We start from the raw sequence: 27,090 nt of genomic DNA on the forward strand, positions 1-27,090 counted from the left end.
CGTTTCTGTAAATGGGATCGTACAATGGATAGGAAAGATCCTAATCGATACATCATTGTCTCTGATGTAAAGAAGAGATGGGCAGATGCTCGTGAGCATTGTCTCAATATAGGTGCAGATCTTGTTTCCATTGAGACGGAAGAGGAACTGGTATACCTAGCAGAGAAAACCGTACAGCAGTATAACTTCAACTTTTGGATTGGTTTCAACGATTTACAACAAGAAGGTAGGAACGATCATGTTAGTGTGTTGATGTGTATTTTGAATCAACAAGTCGTTGAATCAGAAGGCCTAGGAGAGGGGATTACGGATAGGAGATGGTTCTTTACCAGAGTGAGGGTGTGAGCTTCCGTTGCCTCCGCAGCTCAATTTTCTCTCTTCTCTGTCATTCTTTCCTATCACGTTATTCTAGCTAATTGTATTTGTTCTACATTTCGTAACCCAGTTTGCAACCCAATCTTGTGTTTTGCTGGCTGGAACGTAAGGACCATGTGTCATTGCATCCAAGATGATCTCCGTCATGCAAGGAAGACAGCCATCATTAATCGTGAGCTTAAAAGACTGACTATTGACATTGCTGGACTGCTGGAGACAAGGCTTCTCTCTGATGGAAGTCTAAGAGAACAAGATTACACCTTCTTTTGGCAAGGAAAGAAACAAGACCATCGACATGATATTCTTCTTACGGCAACTTCACTAACGTCGCCGAGACAACCGCTCTACATTGCATTCATCGACCTGACAAAGGCATTCGACCTAGTTAGCAGCAAAGGTCTCTTCACACTACTCGAGAAAACCGGATGCCCACTAAAGCTACTCAAGATGATCATATCCTTCCAGGCTCCTCCTTAGCTGCCTTCCCAATCAGGAGTGGAGGGAAGCAGGGATGTGTGCTTCCTACTACACTCTTCAGTGTCTTTTCTCTCTGCTACAGCCATTTTCAATTTGCTAGAACAAATATCGCAGCTCACGTGTAGGTTGTCCACGGGCCGATTTCATTTATCATTTTTAGCCTATTTTAGCAGTCTCTAAGCTCGTAAATGTTGTGACAATAAACAGGGGATAATCAAAGAGTAAGAACTAATAATATTTAATATCAATAGTCGTGTCCAAACGGAGGTCGGGAAATTTCGAATGGTAATTCGAGGGTTCGGGCAGACTCTGACCTTGGGTACGCACTTGGGGTGTCAGATTCATCAATCGATACATCATTGTCTTTGATGTAAAGAAGAGATGGACAGATGCTCGTGAGCATTGTCTCAATATAGGTGCAGATCTTGTTTCCATTGAGACGGAAGAGGAACTGTTATACCTAGCAGAGAAAACCGTACAGCAGTATAACTTCAACTTTTGGATTGGTTTCAACGATTTACAACAAGAAGGTAGGAACGATCATGTTAGTGTGTTGATGTGTATTTTGAATCAACAAGTCGTTGAATCAGAAGGCATAGGAGTGGGGATTACGGAGATGAGATGGTTCTTTACCAGAGTGAGGGTGTGAGCTTCCTTTGCCTCCGCAGCTCAATTTTCTTTCTTCTCTGTCATTCTTTCCTATCACGTTATTCTAGCTAATTGTATTTGTTCTACATTTCGTAACCCAGTTTGCAACCCAATCTTGTGTTTTGCTGGCTGGAACGTAAGGACCATGTGTCATTGCATCCAAGATGATCTCCGTCATGCAAGGAAGACAGCCATCATTAATCGTGAGCTTAAAAGACTGACTATTGACATTGCTGGACTGCTGGAGACAAGGCTTCTCTCTGATGGAAGTCTAAGAGAACAAGATTACACCTTCTTTTGGCAAGGAAAGAAACAAGACCATCGACATGATATTCTTCTTACGGCAACTTCACTAACGTCGCCGAGACAACCGCTCTACATTGCATTCATCGACCTGACAAAGGCATTCGACCTAGTTAGCAGCAAAGGTCTCTTCACACTACTCGAGAAAACCGGATGCCCACTAAAGCTACTCAAGATGATCATATCCTTCCAGGCTCCTCCTTAGCTGCCTTCCCAATCAGGAGTGGAGGGAAGCAGGGATGTGTGCTTCCTACTACACTCTTCAGTGTCTTTTCTCTCTGCTACAGCCATTTTCAATTTGCTAGAACAAATATCGCAGCTCACGTGTAGGTTGTCCACGGGCCGATTTCATTTATCATTTTTAGCCTATTTTAGCAGTCTCTAAGCTCGTAAATGTTGTGACAATAAACAGGGATAATCAAAGAGTAAGAACTAATAATATTTAATATCAATAGTCGTGTCCAAACGGAGGTCGGGAAATTTCGAATGGTAATTCGAGGGTTCGGGCAGACTCTGACCTTGGGTACGCACTTGGGGTGTCAGATTCATCAATCGATACATCATTGTCTTTGATGTAAAGAAGAGATGGACAGATGCTCGTGAGCATTGTCTCAATATAGGTGCAGATCTTGTTTCCATTGAGACGGAAGAGGAACTGTTATACCTAGCAGAGAAAACCGTACAGCAGTATAACTTCAACTTTTGGATTGGTTTCAACGATTTACAACAAGAAGGTAGGAACGATCATGTTAGTGTGTTGATGTGTATTTTGAATCAACAAGTCGTTGAATCAGAAGGCATAGGAGTGGGGATTACGGAGATGAGATGGTTCTTTACCAGAGTGAGGGTGTGAGCTTCCTTTGCCTCCGCAGCTCAATTTTCTTTCTTCTCTGTCATTCTTTTCTATCACCATTATTCTAGCTAATTTTATTTGTTCTTCTTTTCGCAATCGAGTTTGCAACCCAGTCTTGCGTTTAGCTAGCTGGAACGTCAGGACCACGTGTCCTGACATCCCAGATGATCTCTGTTGATGCAAGGAAGATAGACATCATTAATCGCGAGCTTGAAAGACTGAATGTTGACATTGCTGGACTGCTGGAGACAAGGATCCTCTCTGATGGAAGTCTAAGAGAACAAGATTACACCTTCTTTTGGGAAGTAAAGGAACAAGGCCATCCACATGATATTCTCCTTACGGCAACTTCAAGAAAAACGTCGGGAGCAGAGATAATCGCTCTACATTGCATTCATCGACCTGACAAAGGCATTCGACCTAGTTAGCAGGAAAGATCTCTTCACACTACTCGAGAAAATTGGATGCCCACCAAAGCTACTCAAGATTATCATATATAATATCCTTCATCCTCAGCTGCCTTCCCAATCAGGAGTGGAGGGAAGCAGGGATGTGTGCTTCCTACTACACTCCTCAGTGTCTTTTCTCTCTGCTACAGCCATTTTCAATTTGCTAGAACAAATGTCGCAGCTCACGTGTAGGTTGTCCACGGGTCGATTTCATTTATCATTTTTAGCCTATTTTAGCAGTCTCTGCTCATAAATGTTGTGACAATAAACAGGGGATTATCAAAGAGTAAGAACTAATAATATTTAATATCAATAGTCGTGTCCAAATGGAGGTCGAACATTTGAGGTGTCGGGAAATCTCGAGTGGTAATTCGAGGGCTCGGACAGACTCTGACCTTGGATACGCACTTGGGGTGTCAGATTCACGAGCATCCGATAAACTTTTTCAGCCCATCTGAACACGTCTAATGATTTTTTGGGGTAAAAAAGGTCCGTTCATACTACCACCGCATTTTCGATGCGTTACTTTGCGATACCGTGCGTTGCCGCACTGCATCGTACTGCAAACTACTAACTTGGAAATGCGACGAGTTGCGTTGAGTTGCGGCAAAAAGTAATCGCTATATTGGCATCGCATAGACTGGCCCCCAGTCTCGGTTCAGTTTCATCTCTGGATAATGTAACAATAAATAATTACATAATGCCCTATGAAAAAAATGAATAAGGGGACGGCCCAAAACGACATGGGGACGCGGTATACACCCAGCATCATGCTGATAAATTGCTAATAGTAGGCCTATTAGTTAATAGGCATGATATAATTGGAATCCTATACAATATTTTAGTATAGTGGTCATTTAAACATAATAATTTAAATAACAGTTGAAATGAATAAGGGGACGGCCCAAAACGACATGGGGACGCGGTATACACCCAGCATCATGCTGATAAATTGCTAAGTAGTAGGCCTATTAGTTAATAGGCATGATATAATTGGAATCCTATACAATATTTTAGTATAGTGGTCATTTAAACATAATAATTTAAATAACAGCTGTAACCCCCCCCCTTATTTTCTTCAATGCCAAAAACCCATTCCTCTTCATCTACAAATCGACGCCACTGATAACACACACAGTCAACCATGCAGCAATATAGAAATATACTCGTATTATAATTGAACGCGAAAGTCCATGAGCGCTGATTGGGTTGATTTTTAATGCTATGTAATAATCTACATTACCATTCGTTCTCCATGGACCGAGGGAGGGTCTAGGCATCGCAAAGCAACGCATCGCAAATGCGGTGGTAGTATGAACGGACATTAAGAATAACGATTATCCTATAATGTAACAAAATACATGCACTTTTCTTATTCCTAAAGGAGTATGGTCATGGATTGAATTAGATGATAAAACACGCCATCACGAGATACCATGGTGGGATAATGGAGAGCCTAACAACTATGGGGGGAATGAAGACTGCGCTGTTATGAAACCAAAAAAGTCTGCACCATGGAGTCATTTTAACGATGCCCCATGTTCTCACCGCACAAGCTTCATTTGTGAGAGATACAGATGTGAGTATCATTGACTAAACCGGAAACGTTGAAACGTTTCGTCGTTTGCCAAAATAAATACAGTAGTTTTTATGTGGACGTATGACAACTCATCAAGATGGAATTTATGTAAAGAACGCAAGGGACTATATAGTCCTAAAAAATTTCTTTTAAGAACAACACACAAACACACCCCACACCCCTACATCTCACAAACACACCCCTCATACACACAATTCATATCCCGCACACACCCCATCATACCGATATTTGACACACGCCAACAAATCCAACACACGAGTCACACATATCCGGCGCATCTACATTGCAATCTACATTATACTGCGGGGAGGATGTTGAATAGCTTTGAATTGTTTCTATCTGAAGATCCCGAACAACGCTTTTAAGGTCCGTTCATACTACCACCGCATTTGTGATGCGTTGCTTTGCGATGCCGATATATCGATTACTTTTTGCCGCAACTCAACGCAACTCGTCGCATTTCCGAGTTTAAATGTCTTTAACTTCATTGCGATATCGCAATGCAGTAGTTTGCAGTACGATGCAGTGCGGCAACGCAACGCATCGCAAAGCAACGCATCGCAAATGTGGTGGTAGCATGAACGGACCTTTACTCCTTGTTCATAAATTTCACCACTGGTTATACTAGTCACATCTTCCTCTGTTGAAGCCATATTATAACATTTTCATACAAAATAGATTAGCATTTTTTTTTTGCAATAAAATGTTAGTTTTTACTGTCTGATATATCCCCTTTTATTTTTGAGCCGAACAACTACGGCAAAGCAAAGAAAATTGGAATCTACTACCAGCGCATAATGTCGCCAATACGTACCACTCCTTCGGTCATGTTATGGTACGACCCTTTGTTGTGTAGATCACCGTCCCACACGCCGTGTACGTTCTGTGTGTTATGAACATCGTGTATGCGTTCGACTAATAATTCCATCGGTTCCATCGTTTTATTCAAAGTCTCGGATTTTGACAAAACTACAGCACCTAGAGTCTTGATGTTTGCAGGGTATATTGGTTTAATAAAGTACAATATAACCGTGTAAAAATTAATTTTAAAAATCAGTGAGGGCGTCCTCCTCAGCAAATGTTATAATATGGCTTTAATTGGCCAGTTTCATAATTGCTATAGCTACCTGTAAAAATAGTGTAACTGGGCATCAAAGACCGAGTCGCAATTTTTATCAGAAAAGTATACCTGTTACTCCCGCTGTTACTGCTGCCAAATGTAATAAATTTGTACATAGTGTGAGTGTCCTTTGCTTTTTTCAGGTCAACCTATTCAGTACCTTCAAGAGTCCGGTCGCCGACTTCATGGTTACGTCCTCAAATCCGTTGCCTCTACGTCTATACTACACTGTACTCGATTATGTGGGCGAAACGCAGAGTGTTACTCTGTCAATTTTTTGAACGACACCGCCAGTGCCTTGAATTGTGAAATGAACAGCAGTGCTTATGGAAAAGGTCCAAGTGATTACACGAAGGACATTCTCTATACACACGTTTTAGAGGTCCCGTGGTAATATGACGATGATGTGAAATCTGACTTTTAAAAGTCTACTTGAAGGCCGCTTGCTGTATAAGAATTCAGCCAGGTTGTCATCTCTAACGTTGTTTTTGGACCAATTCTACTATCTCTGGGGGCATTGACGTTTATGACAACACATAAACCGTGTCACTGACTTTATACCTTGGATAATGAATCCCCAGCGCCGGCGAAATGAGGAGAAGCAATGTTATAGCTTGCTCACCATTGTGTGTCACAGTTCCCTGTAAGACGTGTGGTCATTGGCTATGTTTATTGTTTACGGCCGAAACAGTCAATGTATTTCTTAATTAATACATTCTGTCGCCGGCATGTTCTATATCAAGCTAAGACTATGTGAATGTAGCCTACTTCATTTGAGCGCCTGCCTTACAACATACTTTACATGTTCAAAACGGATAGAAATGACAACCTGGTTGAAATGGACAATGTGATTCAGAAAAGGAAATGACGTTTTAAAACATTACTATATGGTTATCGTATTTCTGTAATATTACCTCTCAAAGTGTCCAATTTCATACGCTATACAGAATATATCACTTGTGAAGGTAGATACTAATCATGGGATGCTGGTTATTCTGTCCTTTGGAATAGAGCATCTCAAGTCTACAATGTTGTTATTTTTAGCTGAAGCAAATGATACTCTCGTATGATTCCAAACATGGGATTCTGTAACTCACATGATTCCGACGATTTTTCTCCCACATCTAGAACCAAAAAGTCATGAACTTTATACAACTGACAGTCTGCCAATTGCAAAACACAATAACTTCACATTTGAAACAACAAATGCGTAAAGAAATAGTAATTTATTGCAAAAATATACATCGACAGACTTCATGTTACTGACACTGATTGTATAATCTAATGATAATATAAATAGATGTCAATAGAAATTCTATAAATTTATGTATTTGATTTATATCAATTAGTGCTATAATCAAAGACCGAATTAAAAAGACTAGCTTGCGTCTGACGTCACTGTCAACTTACCACCACCCATGAATGGTTTAGTAGCGAATAATAGGAAGGTTGGTGCGAAAAGTAATTGCAGAAAATGGCGACAGAACAGAAAGTTTCCTATTACTAAGACCTTTTCAGTGACTACTGGATGTTTGAATAGACAATTGAGAATACTTTACAGGTACTAGATTCCTTGTTGCCTTGGTGTTGACAGTAATGGTGATTAGTGACTACTGGATGTTTGAATAGACAATTGAGAATACTTGAGAGGTATTAGATTCCTCGTTGCCTTGGTGGTGACAGTAATGGTGATTAGTGACTAGTGGATGTTGGACTAGACAATTGAGAATACTTGAGAGGTATTAGATTCCTTGTTGCCTTGGTGGTGACAGTAATGGTGATTTGTGACTACTGGATGTTTGAACAGACAATTGAGAATACTTGAGAGGTAGTAGATTCCTTGTTGCCTTGGTGGTGACAGTAATGGTGATTAGTGACTAGTGGATGTTGGTATAAACAATTGAGATTACTTGAGAGGTATTATACTCCTTGTTGCCTTGATGGTGACAGTAATGGTGATTAGTGACTACTGGATGTTGGACTAGACAATTGAGAATACTTGAGAGGTATTATATTCCTTGTTGCCTTGGTGGTGACAGTAATGGTGATTAGTGACTACTGGATGTTGGAATAGATGTTGATGCCTTTTTGTATTTTTTTCCAATATGATTTGTATGTGTGTGGTCTGCTGAGTTGGGAGCGCTGCGCCTTGTGGTGACAGTGCTCTTTTGTGCTTTCAGTGTTCCCCGGCAGCTCAGTAGACCCAATTTGTTGTTTTGTCTCAATTTTGTTGTTAATTGCCAGATGAATAAAATAAAATAAATAATAGAGAATACTTGAGAGGTATTATATTCATTGTGGCCTTGGTGGTAGCAGTAATGGTAGCCAATGGTGATTTGTGACTACTGGGTGTTTGAAAAGACAATTGAGAATACTTGATAGGTATTAGACTCCTTGTTGCCTTGGTGGTGACAGTAATGGTGATTAGTGACTACTGGATGTTGGACTAGACAATAATATTGAGAATACTTGATAGGTATTAGACTCCTTGTTGCCTTGGTGGTGACAGTAATGGTGATTAGTGACTACTGGATGTTGGACTAGACAATTGAGAATACTTGATAGGTATTAGATTCCTTGTTGCCTTGGTGGTGGCAGTAATGGTGATTAGTGACTAGTGGATGTTGGACTAGACAATTGAGAATACTTGAGAGGTCTTTGCCATTCTAAATATTTATACTTTAATAATACTTAAAACCTACAATTTAACAGACATGTTTCCATAATACAGGGTTAAGCCCAACCTTAAAACGTTCAACACAATTTTGAGGACCTATGTCATTTCTTGCAATAAAAATATTTCGCTAATTCCTTATTTTGATCGGATCCACACATATTCTTATTGGGCAGCCTCTTTTTCACCATCCTTTTTCTCACGCCCTGTATCCAATGATCTCACCAGTGTCGAAACACATAAGTACGTTTCCCCGCCTTTATTAAACGCATAACCTTCATTGTTACGAAAGACACGACGGTGTAAAATGATACTTGGAGCTCTGAAAGAAAAAAACAAGACAAATTGTATAGTGGTGTTTTCCTACGACAAACGAAAACCGCAATATAATATGAAGTGCGCTAAAGCATAAATTCACAAGCCTCAGCACACTTTAGAGGAAGAATTTGCTGACCACATGCACTGTGACCCAAGACACACCATAATTTTATAAGAAACACTCGGGGACTTGAATATGAAGCGTACACCTATAGGCTATATATCACAGTAAACCATCGCTGCTATCTTTTTTTTTTCATTTTCATTTTCTAATCTATTTTTTATATAAAGATGTGGAATAACATTGATTAGTTGATAGAATATTGAATGAATATACAGTTTGCCGAATCCTATTTCCAGCGATTTTTGCAGTGTTTGGCTATTGTGTAGTAGTTCTCACATTTTAGGTACAAGTATTCATAGGTCTTTGTTTTAAAGTTTTCCAAACAAACACACACTTACTTAAAACTTAGAAGACATTCCTTTGTTCCGTCACTGTGATCAGCTAAGTCTGTTACTTTGTATGCTCCTCTAACAGAGTTCTTGAGCCTCTTTTCTGCTATTTTAGTTAAAGGCCTGTAAGATAAGACATAAATGCAAATTTTAATCCAGTTTCATATTTTCAAGGAAAAGAACCATTTACTTTCGTGTATCAGTAGGACTTTCATTATCACAACTGTTTTGTACAAGACTTCTGTTCGCAAAAACTAGAAGAAGAACCCAACAATATTTATACAGAAATTAGTTGAAAATCTTACTTGTACTGTTCTAGCGACGGATCTTGCTCAACATGTTCAAAGAAGCCTCCTCCATCTCTCCCACAATTCCTTCCACGCCTTTCATTGTCTGGTTCATGGTGAGATTCTTCATTTTGACGTTCTCTTTGTTGTTCCCTATTAGGATCCCGTCTTCTTGGTTCTCTGTTTGATTCTTGTAGTTCCTCGTCGCCAGCTGGTATTACTGCATCTGTTAAACATGGCAATACAACCTATCAATGATTGTGTGGCAACGGTTGGAAGAATAGTGGCATATTTTTAACTTAAAGGAGTATTTCGTGATCCTAGCATCCTCTATTTATGTCATTTTCATTAGATATCCACGAAAAAACCTATTCCCAAAATTTCAGTTGATTCCGATTTTGCGTTCGCGAGTTATGCATGATTATGTGTATTACACTGCTCCATAGACAATGCGTTGTAATTTCGTTCTGGTGCACCAGAACGAAATTCAAATTTCACGATATCTTTGCTAAACGAATTAATCTGCAAGAAATATTTTGTACATAAACATTATGTAGCCAGAGGTTTACAGTGATATAAAAATCTCAACTTTTTTTAGAAAAGTGGGGGGATGAGGCTGTGGATCACGAAATGCCCCTTTAACTTAATTTGGTTAACTTTATAAAATAGTTAAAGTAAACTCGCAAGGACTATTCAAATAAACTTGGCTATTTTTAATTCTGTTCATTTTCATCACGGAAATGTTCTTGTCGAATGTTGTCACCGAATGAGATGTATTGCAGGATAGGTTATATCTGTCAAGAATGTATCGTCCACGTAACGTTTCCAATTCTCAAGAGGTTTCTAACACGGTTGACGTATAGATTCAAAAAATAACTTTTAGAATATAAACGTGCTTACTATGCATATGCAGGTGTACCACGTTATTTTGACCCGGTATAGTGACAACCACGTTCTCATCACCGTCGGCACTGGTAGTTGACTTGATGCTTGATGCTCGGGATTTGCTTTCCTGCACAGTGGTAGATTCACATTCTGTTGATGATATGGATGGTTACTGTCAAAAAGTACATTGCCGCCGTATCATTCTAGCATGCAATTTATATAAAGCGAAATTATATTATCAACCACAAAAGGAATATTCTTTTTCAAAATTGATGAGTATTTTAATAATCAAGAAACATTATGCAATCTTAATGCCGTAGTTGCACTTGTTGTCATTTAAAATACCTTGGTCTTTGCATGCATCTTGACATTCCTTTTTCAAATTGGTCGCCAACTTTTTCAAACCCCACTTCGTCAACTGCTCCAAGAAGGTGTCAAACATACCAGGATTTAGTTCTTCCATACGATCAAACCTAGAAAACAATCCTTCGGAATCGTCTTGCTATAAAGTATAAATGACAAAATAACTCAAATTAAGCCAAGTCCAAAACTGAAAACTGAGCACCAAAATAAATATTTCGAGGGAGTATAGGTTTTGTTTTGAAAAGCCGAAATCCTCACTGATGAGCGCATTCCGTTTATATTTTAGGTTTATGGTGCAAGCACTGAAGGTAAGAACCATCTGGCAGTTGTATTTTGGTATCAATCGATTGAAGACCATCAGTGGTTTTTTTTTTATGTCTGAACTACGCAAGGCATTAACAGCTGCTATCGGTATGATAGCGCTAATGGGTTGGCGCCAAGATAGTTGTTCACCTCCCGTTTGAAGCTCAGCCGATTCTGGTTAGAGGTAATTGGACCAGGTAGAGCATTCCAAAGGTGAGCTGAGGATTTTTTTTAGCGCTTTGCATGGCATTTCAACAAACGCATCAGCAGTTTTAGCACATCGTTTTTCGGTACAAGATGAACAATGCCCAACAAATCTCTCACTTTCAGCGGAAATCACACCGAAAAAAAAACCGCACGTAAAATTTACGAGATAATACTGATCTTATAGTTATACCAAACTCTACTACAAGTAATTAACTTCAGATCATGTTTACCGTTGTATTTCCATCCTGAGAACTTAATTCAGGCTGATTGGTTATATCATCTGGCTGTCGTTCACGTAACCAGTTCTCAACATCGGGGGTGTTCAGAGAAGACCTATACCGTCCTAGAGTGGCTCCTATTGTGGCATACCGCAGCCTACGTGATCTTCGGTTGGATTCAGCCATTACGTCTATATTATAGCAAGCAAAGAAAGGTTATACACTTAAATATAAGACCTACAGCAACAACTCTAATGCATTTGATGAATTTAGGGGCAACGTTCCTTATTAGAGGAATATTAAATAAAAGCCATGCAAGTACATGAAATGAAGGTATAGGACCTGTGTCATTAGTTGATGTGTAATCGATCAGCAAGAGCATTCAATTTATTTACATGAAGCGCCTAAAGTCAGGTGGGTGGTAAAGATGATTGCATAGACCAACGCTCTGCAGGGTCTATTGTTCTATTGTTTCCGATTAGAGCGCTGACATATTGGAAAATGTTGCCAATCAATATTCATGAGAGTGTACATTCAACGTCCAGTTTTCGAAATTGGGTGACCTGTGTTTGGCAGGTGTGAAATACATCTGACTGGGCGTTTTAATTACGTAACGAATAAAGGCATTGACATCATCGAATGACTGGCCAGTGTTGTTATGTGTTTAGTAATTATTTAGGCCTAATAATTATTATTAAATGTATTCATCATTCCTTTCTGTTCCCTTCTCTGTACTTATTCTTTTCTAGGCCTACACTTTATCACTCCCTCGCTCTCCTTGTCCCCTCTCACCTTCCCTCTCTCTCATTCCCATCATTTTCCTTATATTTCTATTTATATACTTGTCTTTATTATATCTCTTCATTTCTTCCTCTTTCTCCCTTCCTCAAGCCCTCTCTCATTCTCCAAATCCCCTCTTCCTCCCTCCTCCCCTCGCAAAACTTCTCACGGGGGTGAATCTGCAGTCCCCAATCCCTCTTTGTGTATGCCACTATTTCTATACCAATCTCCTTCTTAAAATAAAATAAAATGGAAATTGGTTTAAAACAACCTTTATAGGCCTATACTTATACTTACATGTATACGAATAGCGATATTACCATAGAGTAATATAGATATGTGGACATGGCAGCCTTAATACATTCTGATGTGTAATCGATCAGTAAGAGCATTCAATTTATTTAAATGAAGCGCCTAAAGTCAGGTGGGTGGTAAAGATGATTGCATCAACAGCTAAAGTCTCCTTTATAGACTTCAGACCCACACAAGCACGTATTTGGGATACGTGAGAACAATGGTACCACTTTACACATGACTGCCCTTACACATGACTGTATTGCGGTCACCTATTGATACTCGCCTGTGATATGATGCCGGATCAGTGACCAATTTAATGGCGGAACCCCTTTGTTCGAAACAATGGTACCACTTTTGTGAATAGCCTGTCGCAAACTCTAATCGGCATCAAACGAACAAAGCATTACATAATCTATTGCGACTCTATTCTATTAAAAGCTCTTTGCGTGACACCACCCCGCCCATTTTTGTTTGATGTATTTGGGCCCCGATCCAATTTTATTTCAATTTCAATTCAATTTTATTCATGAATCATCAATCAATATAATAAAATCAATAAGACAGATACATGGTACACAATAGAAATAACAATGGAATGCAATATTACAATGGAATCAATCAATTAATTATATTTTGAAGACAATAATATAAAAGTATTATTGCAACTGAATGCAAAATTACAAGTGCAAGTCTTTATAGCATGTAATAACACTAGAATATAATACAAATATATAATTAAATAAAATTAAATAAACACGTAAATAGCAATAATGATGATAATAATAATAACAATAAAAATTCTATTTATGATTAAACTGAAGTATAATGGCGGATGACTGCCGAGGTCTCAAACGCAAAGCGTGGGGTGCAGAGACCTCATTAAAAGTTACAAAAATATATTACTTGACGAAAAAAAACACGTTATGCTAGACATGCAGGACAATACAATTTTTATATCAAAATAGGGTAAAATTGCACAATTATGCACGCTTCGCGAGCACTAGCCATTCTAGTAGCAAATTTCACTTTCATTTTGGGCCAAATTATTCTGAAATTAATTTTTTTGCGCACGTAAAATCGAAACAAAATATACTCGGCCCCTTTATATTTAATGCATCCGCCGCCACTGTCGATCTTATATACGTAAACCAAATCTTAGCTGCTTGGGTGCACATGCCTTCCTCACAGTGAGTTTGGGGACCTCCAAATTTTGGCCTGACCCAGGGCCCCAAAAAGATACATCCGGCCCTGCATTTAAGCCTATCTGATCAACTATGGGCAACTTTATGGTGCCTTGAAAAGTTAAAGACTTGTTATATCTATACCCATAATGATGATGGTCGATTGCGTTGTACATTAAGATAGTAGCAAAGATAGTAGAACAGGTAGGCCTGTTCCATTTTTTCTTATGAATACATTTCATTGGACATCAACCCATCCATTCATTTGGAAATAATTACACCTGTATGCGTTGTTGCTATTTTAAGGGAGTACTGGTGGTGTGGGCATAGCAGTGGCGTGAAATGGACCCAATGTTGATTAATTTTCCAGTTCAAAATGTCTCATCAAAGTATTTCTGAACAATCCTCACTGAAGTAGACCTACTGGCATAAGAAGAATAATTGAATAAATAACTTTATAAAATTATGTCTATATAAATTCGATTCTTGAAATGTAGGCCTACATGCCAAAAAAGCTACAAAAACATGACCCTTTTACACATATCTAAAGTTGACTCCATTGCTAATGCACCACTAGTAATATCGTACATCCACGTAGTTCTATAGCAGCGCAAAAACTACCAAAAACATACATTACTAATTATATTCTTGACCTCGATGTTTAGATACATTATTCATACACTATACTCTTGAAATGAAGTAGGCCTACACAGAATCAGAGGCCTGTTTCATCTTGCGTTCCGTGCGAAAGATTATTTTTCCTGCAAGTAGGCCAACGAATACACTTTTACCTGATCCCGGAACTTCTATCTTACTTTACCATTCGAGCTGCGGACTCGGTTGCACGATTTAGTGTTCGCGGTACCTCTGAACGGGTTTGTTCCTCGGACATAAGCAATAGCATCGGGAATAGCATAAGCAATATTACATTTTTTTATATACAGTTCTTACTATATTAAATCTTACCTTGTATACTAGTATTCCAATTCCGATTAACACGTATTCCAAAATGCAATGCTTATTATCTTTGTGCTAACATGCAATTGTATGGTAAACCAACATGAACATGAACAAGAGCTCCACCTCGCCTGTGCTAAAGCATGATTGTGCATTATTGCATGTCCATAACTGGGAAACCCCCGCTCGTGGCTATGAATATAACATGACGGAAATGCAGAACCCTGGCGTAAAAAGCGTAAACAACAATGAGCCCCCAGTACAGTGCCCTGTGGTTTACGCCCACGATCTTTGTGTTTTACATAACTGGGAGTGGGACATCCCCGTTAGCATGGTTAGCTCCCGTTCTATATAGGCTCCCTATAGCACGACGGAATTCCCTTTCACGACATTGTTCTTTTCTAAAAATCAGCAATATGTCCCGCCCTTCATACATGTTCCTCGCATAAATATTCCAATTGTTGTGACAAATTCTGCTCTGACAGTTATTCTATCGCCTGGTTCTATCGCTGCTTATAGGCCTATACGACAAAATCTTCGTCCAAGCATTTTATTTATAGCAAGCACCAGATTGGTTGGCTTTACTTGATCCTACTCCCGATTCCAGAAAAATGTAGCACTCAATTTTTTGGAATTAAAAAATAAATGTTATCTTGTTTTGCCAGATGAAACATAGCTTAATTGTAATCCTTTAATTCTAACTAACAATAAAAGTAAAGTATTTTGCAGTTTGAGGAAAATGTGCTAAAACATGCAATTGTACGCACGTTTTCTTACCATGGTAATCACACAAATCTAAGGCACAAGTATAAGCATTCAAAATCTCGAGTATATGCTCATAATTTTGATAGTTTATATTACTTTTGATAATTTAATTGGATATGAAAAAGATTAGAAAATGTTGTTTTTCGAAAATTAGAATACATGTTTGAGCCCTAAAAACGCATGTCTTTGGCCCTTATTTTTAAAAAGTGACCAAATATTAAAATTTGATTTTCATTGCATATTAGATTTGACTAAAGGATTAGGATAAAGGCATGTTTCACTTGGCGAAACAGGATAATATCATTTAAAAAAAAAAAATAGTGCTGTATTTTTCTGGGATAGGGAGTAGTGTTCAATTGGTCGAAGAGTCCTTCATGCTAGCCTCAAACCCGGGGGGGGGGCACTGCAACTTTGGAGGTGACGCGTATGTAGGGCTGTTAAGGCCCCTTTTTCAGCATCGCTCTCACCCTGCCCAAAGACCCCACATTTTTGATGAGCACATGTGCTGGTACTTAGGTGTAGCGCACGTTAAATCACCGACATTTATTTATTTATTTTATGAGCTGGGAAGAAGGTTTGTCGGATTTAATAACCAGCGATATTATTCATCACTATGCTCCATGCTCAATCGTAGGCTTATTTCTGTTATTAAATTATAATTATTTTGAGAGTAGGCCTATTCTACGTGGAACAGCCGAATCAGGAAAATCGACATTGCAATCTACATTAGGCCTATTATACCATGTTCTACTGTTGTAATACATTATGCAGCTGTTTTAATTAATTTTTATCTGAGCAGTGCAAGGATTCCGAACACCTCAGCAGTGCTTTCTTTGCTTTGTCAGGTCAACCTATCCAGTACCTTCATGAGTCCGGTCGCCAACTTCATACGTTCTAAAATCCGTTGCCTATTATACTTATAAATACTGCATTATGTGGGCGGAACGCAGAGTGTCACTCTGTCAATTTTTTGAACGACACTGCACCGCCAATGATTTGACCTAAAGGACCGTCTCTCAACTCATGTTTTAGAGGTTCCGTGGTCATAATTATGACGATGATTTGAAATCGGACTTTTAAGAGTCTACTTGAAGGCCACATGCTGTAGACGAATACAGTCAGGTTGTCATCTCTAACGTTATTTTTGGACTAATTATGGGGCATTGACGTATGACATCCCGTAACCATGTCATTGACTTCTAGATACTTCCAAACATCCATAGTCGAAATATTCTGAGTTAACAATAGCAACCCGTCTGCCCGTCATTTTAAACAGGAAGTTTGCTCCTGGGACGGGCAAATGAATGCCTTTGACAGATACTACATTGGTGTTGAGAAAGGCTATTGACCTTTTAAGAGACCAGATTTGCAATACAAGGCCATAGTAACACAGTCATAACTGTCAGACTGTAGAAGTCTGGTAAATGTATTCAAGGTCAAATTAGGACAGGCAATCGTATTCAAATGAAGGGCAAACCTCAATTTCCAGTTGGACTTTGTCCAACCTGCCCCAATGCAACGGTAGTTACAATACACACCTGCTAATTTCACCAACTGGTTGTCGATTGTATACCCTCATGACTATTGATTGGCAATGTTTTTCATTATTATTTACATCAGCCTTTTGAATGATACAATAAATCTGTGTATCGCATGGTGTCTTCCAAGTACCTGGATGACTTATGCATGGATGCGATGTTTCACTGCTCTGTATCACACAATTACCAAGTCATGATATAAATAATAATAATATTGCATGGCTTATTTTCGTGTGATACAAGAATATATTGCACTTGATGTAAAAATATTCACTGAAAGTCAATGAATGTTATATAAATATTTCAGTGCTCAAAATGAAATGAACAACAGCATAATGGAAAGTAGCCTCTGTTGGTGGGCAGTCAATTGGAACACAACTGGATCATGGACAGTGTTAAGGGAAGGGGTATGAACGTTTGGACAGTATTTATTGTGGGACATTAGAGCACATCAGACATATCGAATTACATTCTGAATACGAAGAATGTCCTTCTGATATCAAATAATTTTGATTTTTGAAATTCGCAATGTAATACACATTTTATGGCAAATCATTAAAATTGATATTTTTGATATTTAACAGTACTTGAAGTAAACTTTATAAATCTGATGATTTATACTTAAAGTGTATGTAGGTGGGATGAAAAGCCGACGATCTATTGAAAATTTTGACCTTTCGTATTGAAGATATGGATTTTTTTAAAAAAAACACCAAAAAAAATAGATATTTTTGGGAAAAAAATCCATATCTTCAACATAAAAGGTCCAAATTTTCAATTGATCATCGGCTTTTCCTCCCAGCTACATACACTTTAAGAATATATCATTAGATTTATAAAATTTATTTCGAGGACTGTTATATATCAAAATTTGAAAAATATAAAATTTTAATAATTTGTCATAAAATTTGTATTATATCGTGAATTTCAAAAAATGAAAATTATTTGATATCAGAAAGATATGCTTCGTATTCAGAATGCAATTCGATAGGTCTGAGGTGCTCTCATGTCCCACAAAAAATACTGTCGAAACGCCATAAACGCTCATTCTAGATCCCTTAAACATCACAAGTCCTTTTTGTTCTGCCCTTTTTGTTACACACATGACAACATCTCACACCGTTGTGAACAAAATGACAAGTAAACATTACTTATTTATTAAAAGGTGCAAATTATGTACAATTTTATTTCCCGATGAAGTAGCTTCACATAACATTTACACTTGACAGGCATTTGGTATAATGTCAATGAAAACAAACTGATCATAATACAAATAGTATACCAGTCATTTCATACAGTACTTCATACAATTTAGTATTGTATACTGCGCCAATAAAATATCCTTACACTTGGAAAAATAATCACAATTTCCAAACTGAACAATATTGGGGCAAATTTGCTTTTTCAGTAGATGCACCATCTAATTCTGCACATTTTGACACCACGTTGAATCCAATGTGACCTCAAGAAGTAAAGTTACAAGCAATTGAATAGACGAAGGTCCAGTTTTAAAAGTGACAAATTGGCCTATACAAGGCGCAAAAAGATTCCAACAAGCGCAACAAAGCGACAACACAGTTTCTTCAATGAAGCGTTATTTAAAGCAGTTTTTTCAGTTTTCTTTTGTTCCTTTTGTTTTAAATTAAAGCCAAACGCATAAATTAGCCATTCACCACTCTCAGACCAGATGTCTAGTCTGTGGAGTTTTGAATAGGCCAGTTTGTCACTTTTAAAACGGGACCTTCGTCTAATCAAATGCTTGTAACTTTGCTTCTTGAAGTCACATTGGATTTAATGTGGTGTCATAATGTGCAGGATTAAATAGTGCATCTATTAAGAAAAATAATTTACCCCAATATTGTTTAGTTTGGAAGTTGTGATTATTTTTCCAAGTGTACGGATACTTTATTGGCGCAGTATATTTGATTTACTTTGGATTAATATCAAGGTTTCCAGAAGCTAGTTTACCAAGTACCTTTTGGATTGATTCTTTTATACATTGGTATATTTCTTTGGTAATCATATTTTAATCTGGCAAATTCATTCTTTCCCTAACACAAACTTTTAACAACTTCCTTAACAACATTTAAGCATTATCATTTTAGTGGTATTAACAGTATTTATGAATTTAACACAAGGGCATGATAAAATTTTATGTACAGTGCACCTTTGAGGATGACAAAATATTTATGTAATCCTGTGTTGCTGTATTGCCCAACTATGACTTTTTTATATAAAACTTAAAACATATTAATAAATAATCAATTTCGATGGTTGGCAAATATGAAGAATATTAAACAACAATAATAGTATCACTGTCATGTTACAACTACAAAATCTGTACCAATTCAACACACAGATTCATATGTTGATTGTTTAGTGGCAAAAAAAGGGGATTTGTAATCATTGCAAACATTATAGAAACACAATTCTTATCCAAATTTACAAGTGATATATTTAAAGGAACTGGATAAAAGGTTTTCAGTTTAGGGTTTGGGCCAACAATCATCTGAGGCAAGTAAAAAGGACATGGCATTTTTCAAACTTTTCATGTTCCATTTGCAGCAATCTTGTATTATATCACCAATGACAGGTCACTGACTAAACACCTGCTACGATAGTGTACAGCAGCTTTACTCCTAGACTAAGCCATAGTCGAATTTCGATAAAAATATGTTATTATCATTTAATTATACTGATGTTTATTAAACATGTTAAAATTAAAGTGTTCAATAGTAAAATGGTCATAAAGAGTTTATATAATTAGATGATTAGTCATTTTAGTGATAATAACAGTTATCGAATTCAACATTTCTTGCATAATTATAATGGCTCACTTCAATACTAAACAATTCTGGTTTATTGATCGCGAAAGCCGAGTAAAAAAATCCGACTATGTACATTGGAGTTTAAGCAGAACTTTATCCCGGGACTTTGGTCTCTAAAACACACTGTCAATCATACATGTTTATAATCCAATTTAACCGCAATTACTAAGCATGGTAGTACATGACACGCTAAATGTACGTCCATGCACCACTGAAATTCCATGGACTGTTGTGTACGATGTAGTTAATGGCACATGCCCGGAGAATTTAAACAATAGCGAGATCTGGACGACCAATCACAAGCCAGATCCATTTAAAGATGCATTACATCATGGCCAATTTTAGTTAGGCCAGAAATTGTGACCTTCAACCCCTCATGGGAACCACAGGGGGCATAGAAAAAAATGAAACCAATCAAAATGTTATCCTCTTAGGTTCAAGAATGCCAAAAAACACTGGTTCCACTGATGTAGCAAAAGAAAACCCCAAACCCATAGCGCCCTGTACTGTAGTTGGCATAATACAAGATTGCCACAGTTTCTCAAAATCTTGTAGCAAGATTATATGCTCGTATGTCAACTTAGAATTATTCCAATTGCCAATCATAATGTAAAATTTATAACAGCTTTGTACAGTGACAATGCATCAAAATGTGTACCACAATGAAGAAATCGATGAACAAATGAATTTAAACTGTAAAGCTACAGAATTAGAATTATTTACATCTTCAATGTTTGAATGTGTGTTGTACAATTTTTGAATGTATGTTGTAGAATAATCAATTGTTAAAAATAAATTTATTTATTTGTATATAGCTACTCATTCACTTATTGTGATAACCACTGGTAACACTGACAATTTCTTACCTCTTGAATTCTCTCTCTCTCTCTCTCTCTCTCTCTCAAGTAAATAAATACATAAGCTGCCATAATGCTAATCATGGGGTAGAACTATGGCAAGTAATAACTGGTACGGTATCTATTGTCGCCCTAGCTTGACATGCAACTAGCTACTTGGATTTCTTATTCCTACACCGTAATCTTCACCAATGTGTAGTTTTGACATTTTATGTGCCATTCTAAAAGTCACCTTTGACTCTGAACTTCCTTACAAAAAACAAACAATGGACATGTATTATATCCCTAGTTATTATAGATACATCTGGAATGTAAATCTGTAATACTCCAGTTGCGTAAGCTTTGTGATTATGTACATGTAAACATGATATACAAAATCATATCCAAGCAGGAATGTAGTTGTTTTGTTTCACACCAGCGAATAAGTTGAAAGCGCATGAAAAAATACAATTGTGTTTCAGTAATAAACACAGAACACTCTAATGAACTGCACTCCAATTCAAAGTACACAACCTCAACACATTACCAATAAAATGCTTCCACAAAAATACAGCACTATTTTTTTTTAGAATTCAAAAATATTATTTCCTTCTGTCAAATGAAACAGCAACCAATCACGCCGCACCATTGCCCTGACATCAGACGCAAACTAGTCTTTTTAATTTGGTCTTCAATTATAAGTGTTATTTCATAATTTAAATATTGGTTATGAAAAAAAATTTTAAAAAATGTGTTTTCCAAAAATTAGAATGCAATTTTTAGGCGTGATTGTCACAGCACAAGATAAACGCCGCAAAAACAAATGTTTTTGGCTCTATTTCCAAAAATTTACCAAACATAATTTCATTGCCAGTTATAACGAATTAAAGGATTAGGATTTAGCTATATTTCAGTTGGCAAAACAGGATATTTTTTAATCCAAAAAATGTAATGCTGTATTTTTCTGGAATCAGGAGTACAACTCATTTCAAATTTTAATATCCATATAATCTATGCTTGATCAAAAGTTTTCTGCTGATATTCAATATAACTTGACCCTGTACACCAGTGATTTTTAACCCAGTACAACTCATTGTTGAGAAACAAACTGTTTTATTTGGTAATTCAGCTCAACAGGTCACAGAGCACTATTTCTATTTCAATGCAAAATAGGTACCCTGCCGTGCAAGTAAACAGTTTTACGGCCCATACAATTTTTATATCAAAATAGGGTAAAATTGCACAATTATGCACGCTTCGCGAGCACTAGCCATTCTAGTAGCAAATTTCACTTTCATTTTGGGCCAAATTATTCTGAAATTAATTTTTTTGCGCACGTAAAATCGAAACAAAATATACTCGGCCCCTTTATATTTAATGCATCCGCCGCCACTGTCGATCTTATATACGTAAACCAAATCTTAGCTGCTTGGGTGCACATGCCTTCCTCACAGTGAGTTTGGGGACCTCCAAATTTTGGCCTGACCCAGGGCCCCAAAAAAGATACATCCGGCCCTGCATTTAAGCCTATCTGATCAACTATGGGCAACTTTATGGTGCCTTGAAAAGTTAAAGACTTGTTATATCTATACCCATAATGATGATGGTCGATTGCGTTGTACATTAAGATAGTAGCAAAGATAGTAGAACAGGTAGGCCTGTTCCATTTTTTCTTATGAATACATTTCATTGGACATCAACCCATCCATTCATTTGGAAATAATTACACCTGTATGCGTTGTTGCTATTTTAAGGGAGTACTGGTGGTGTGGGCATAGCAGTGGCGTGAAATGGACCCAATGTTGATTAATTTTCCAGTTCAAAATGTCTCATCAAAGTATTTCTGAACAATCCCTCACTGAAGTAGACCTACTGGCATAAGAAGAATAATTGAATAAATAACTTTATAAAATTATGTCTATATAAATTCGATTCTTGAAATGTAGGCCTACATGCCAAAAAGCTACAAAAACATGACCCTTTTACACATATCTAAAGTTGACTCCATTGCTAATGCACCACTAGTAATATCGTACATCCACGTAGTTCTATAGCAGCGCAAAAACTACCAAAAACATACATTACTAATTATATTCTTGACCTCGATGTTTAGATACATTATTCATACACTATACTCTTGAAATGAAGTAGGCCTACACAGAATCAGAGGCCTGTTTCATCTTGCGTTCCGTGCGAAAGATTATTTTTCCTGCAAGTAGGCCAACGAATACACTTTTACCTGATCCCGGAACTTCTATCTTACTTTACCATTCGAGCTGCGGACTCGGTTGCACGATTTAGTGTTCGCGGTACCTCTGAACGGGTTTGTTCCTCGGACATAAGCAATAGCATCGGGAATAGCATAAGCAATATTACATTTTTTTATATACAGTTCTTACTATATTAAATCTTACCTTGTATACTAGTATTCCAATTCCGATTAACACGTATTCCAAAATGCAATGCTTATTATCTTTGTGCTAACATGCAATTGTATGGTAAACCAACATGAACATGAACAAGAGCTCCACCTCGCCTGTGCTAAAGCATGATTGTGCATTATTGCATGTCCATAACTGGGAAATCCCCGGTCTTGGCTATGAATATAACATGACGGAAATGCAGAACCCTGGCGTAAAAAGCGTAAACAACAATGAGCCCCCAGTACAGTGCCCTGTGGTTTACGCCCACGATCTTTTGTGTTTTACATAACTGGGAGTGGGACATCCCCGTTAGCATGGTTAGCTCCCGTTCTATATAGGCTCCCTATAGCACGACGGAATTCCCTTTCACGACATTGTTCTTTTCTAAAAATCAGCAATATGTCCCGCCCTTCATACATGTTCCTCGCATAAATATTCCAATTGTTGTGACAAATTCTGCTCTGACAGTTATTCTATCGCCTGGTTCTATCGCTGCTTATAGGCCTATACGACAAAATCTTCGTCCAAGCATTTTATTTATAGCAAGCACCAGATTGGTTGGCTTTACTTGATCCTACTCCCGATTCCAGAAAAATGTAGCACTCAATTTTTGGAATTAAAAATAAATGTTATCTTGTTTTGCCAGATGAAACATAGCTTAATTGTAATCCTTTAATTCTAACTAACAATAAAAGTAAAGTATTTTGCAGTTTGAGGGAAAATGTGCTAAAACATGCAATTGTACGCACGTTTTCTTACCATGGTAATCACACAAATCTAAGGCACAAGTATAAGCATTCAAAATCTCGAGTATATGCTCATAATTTTGATAGTTTATATTACTTTTGATAATTTAATTGGATATGAAAAAGATTAGAAAATGTTGTTTTTCGAAAATTAGAATACATGTTTGAGCCCTAAAAACGCATGTCTTTGGCCCTTATTTTTAAAAAGTGACCAAATATTAAAATTTGATTTTCATTGCATATTAGATTTGACTAAAGGATTAGGATAAAGGCATGTTTCACTTGGCGAAACAGGATAATATCATTTCCAAAAAAAAAAAATAGTGCTGTATTTTTCTGGGATAGGGAGTAGTGTTCAATTGGTCGAAGAGTCCTTCATGCTAGCCTCAAACCCGGGGGGGGGGGGCACTGCAACTTTGGAGGTGACGCGTATGTAGGGCTGTTAAGGCCCTTTTTCAGCATCGCTCTCACCCTGCCCAAAGACCCCACATTTTTGATGAGCACATGTGCTGGTACTTAGGTGTAGCGCACGTTAAATCACCGACATTTATTTATTTATTTTATGAGCTGGGAAGAAGGTTTGTCGGATTTAATAACCAGCGATATTATTCATCACTATGCTCCATGCTCAATCGTAGGCTTATTTCTGTTATTAAATTATAATTATTTTGAGAGTAGGCCTATTCTACGTGGAACAGCCGAATCAGGAAAATCGACATTGCAATCTACATTAGGCCTATTATACCATGTTCTACTGTTGTAATACATTATGCAGCTGTTTTAATTAATTTTTATCTGAGCAGTGCAAGGATTCCGAACACCTCAGCAGTGCTTTCTTTGCTTTGTCAGGTCAACCTATCCAGTACCTTCATGAGTCCGGTCGCCAACTTCATACGTTCTAAAATCCGTTGCCTATTATACTTATAAATACTGCATTATGTGGGCGGAACGCAGAGTGTCACTCTGTCAATTTTTTGAACGACACTGCACCGCGAATGATTTGACCTAAAGGACCGTCTCTCAACTCATGTTTTAGAGGTTCCGTGGTCATAATTATGACGATGATTTGAAATCGGACTTTTAAGAGTCTACTTGAAGGCCACATGCTGTAGACGAATACAGTCAGGTTGTCATCTCTAACGTTATTTTTGGACTAATTATGGGGCATTGACGTGTATGACATCCCGTAACCATGTCATTGACTTCTAGATACTTCCAAACATCCATAGTCGAAATATTCTGAGTTAACAATAGCAACCCGTCTGCCCGTCATTTTAAACAGGAAGTTTGCTCCTGGGACGGGCAAATGAATGCCTTTGACAGATACTACATTGGTGTTGAGAAAGGCTATTGACCTTTTTAATAGACCAGATTTGCAATACAAGGCCATAGTAACACAGTCATAACTGTCAGACTGTAGAAGTCTGGTAAATGTATTCAAGGTCAAATTAGGACAGGCAATCGTATTCAAATGAAGGGCAAACCTCAATTTCCAGTTGGACTTTGTCCAACCTGCCCCAATGCAACGGTAGTTACAATACACACCTGCTAATTTCACCAACTGGTTGTCGATTGTATACCCTCATGACTATTGATTGGCAATGTTTTTCATTATTATTTACATCAGCCTTTTGAATGATACAATAAATCTGTGTATCGCATGGTGTCTTCCAAGTACCTGGATGACTTATGCATGGATGCGATGTTTCACTGCTCTGTATCACACAATTACCAAGTCATGATATAAATAATAATAATATTGCATGGCTTATTTTCGTGTGATACAAGAATATATTGCACTTGATGTAAAAATATTCACTGAAAGTCAATGAATGTTATATAAATATTTCAGTGCTCAAAATGAAATGAACAACAGCATAATGGAAAGTAGCCTCTGTTGGTGGGCAGTCAATTGGAACACAACTGGATCATGGACAGTGTTAAGGGAAGGGGTATGAACGTTTGGACAGTATTTATTGTGGGACATTAGAGCACATCAGACATATCGAATTGCATTCTGAATACGAAGAATGTCCTTCTGATATCAAATAATTTTGATTTTTTGAAATTCGCAATGTAATACACATTTTATGGCAAATCATTAAAATTGATATTTTTGATATTTAACAGTACTTGAAGTAAACTTTATAAATCTGATGATTTATACTTAAAGTGTATGTAGGTGGGATGAAAAGCCGACGATCTATTGAAAATTTTGACCTTTCGTATTGAAGATATGGATTTTTTTCCCAAAACACCAAAAAAATAGATATTTTGGGAAAAAAATCCATATCTTCAACATAAAAGGTCCAAATTTTCAATTGATCATCGGCTTTTCCTCCCAGCTACATACACTTTAAGAATATATCATTAGATTTATAAAATTTATTTCGAGGACTGTTATATATCAAAAATTTGAAAAATATAAAATTTTAATAATTTGTCATAAAATTTGTATTATATCGTGAATTTCAAAAAATGAAAATTATTTGATATCAGAAAGATATGCTTCGTATTCAGAATGCAATTCGATACATCTGAGGTGCTCTCATGTCCCACAAAAAATACTGTCGAAACGCCATAAACGCTCATTCTAGATCCCTTAAACATCACAAGTCCTTTTTGTTCTGCCCTTTTGTTACACACATGACAACATCTCACACCGTTGTGAACAAAATGACAAGTAAACATTACTTATTTATTAAAAGGTGCAAATTATGTACAATTTTATTTCCCGATGAAGTAGCTTCACATAACATTTACACTTGACAGGCATTTGGTATAATGTCAATGAAAACAAACTGATCATAATACAAATAGTATACCAGTCATTTCATACAGTACTTCATACAATTTAGTATTGTATACTGCGCCAATAAAATATCCTTACACTTGGAAAAATAATCACAATTTCCAAACTGAACAATATTGGGGCAAATTTGCTTTTCAGTAGATGCACCATCTAATTCTGCACATTTTGACACCACGTTGAAGCCAATGTGACCTGAAGAAGTGAAGTTACAAGCAATTGAATAGACGAAGGTCCAGTTTTAAAAGTGACAAATTGGCCTATACAAGGCGCAAAAAGATTCCAACAAAGCGCAACAAAGCGACAACACAGTTTCTTCAATGAAGCGTTATTTAAAGCAGTTTTTTCAGTTTTCTTTTGTTCCTTTTGTTTTAAATTAAAGCCAAACGCATAAATT

General features: G+C 37.2%; 1 protein-coding gene and 1 long non-coding RNA gene across 2 annotated transcripts; one reads left to right on the forward strand and one right to left on the reverse strand.

Annotated features, from left to right (window-relative positions):
• The first annotated feature begins 2,448 nt into the window (after positions 1–2,448).
• LOC140148397 (uncharacterized) lies at positions 2,449–6,018 on the forward strand. The gene is made up of 3 exons (XR_011858483.1): positions 2,449–2,537; positions 4,490–4,684; positions 5,969–6,018. It is a non-coding gene; the product is annotated as an uncharacterized lncRNA (long non-coding RNA).
• Positions 6,019–7,022: 1,004 nt separating this feature from the next.
• On the reverse strand, positions 7,023–14,895 carry LOC140148398 (uncharacterized). The gene is made up of 7 exons (XM_072170326.1): positions 14,758–14,895; positions 11,546–11,724; positions 10,788–10,944; positions 10,458–10,592; positions 9,576–9,783; positions 9,280–9,393; positions 7,023–8,821 (listed from the first exon to the last, which is right to left on the reverse strand). Exons 2-7 carry the CDS (start codon positions 11,717–11,719, stop codon positions 8,665–8,667), a joined length of 945 nt encoding a protein of 314 aa, XP_072026427.1. The 5' UTR covers positions 11,720–11,724; positions 14,758–14,895; the 3' UTR covers positions 7,023–8,664.
• Between the last annotated feature and the right edge of the window lie 12,195 nt (positions 14,896–27,090).

Source organism: Amphiura filiformis, chromosome 3 (genome assembly GCF_039555335.1).
Source record: "Amphiura filiformis chromosome 3, Afil_fr2py, whole genome shotgun sequence".
Taxonomy (NCBI): Eukaryota; Metazoa; Echinodermata; class Ophiuroidea; order Amphilepidida; family Amphiuridae; genus Amphiura; species Amphiura filiformis.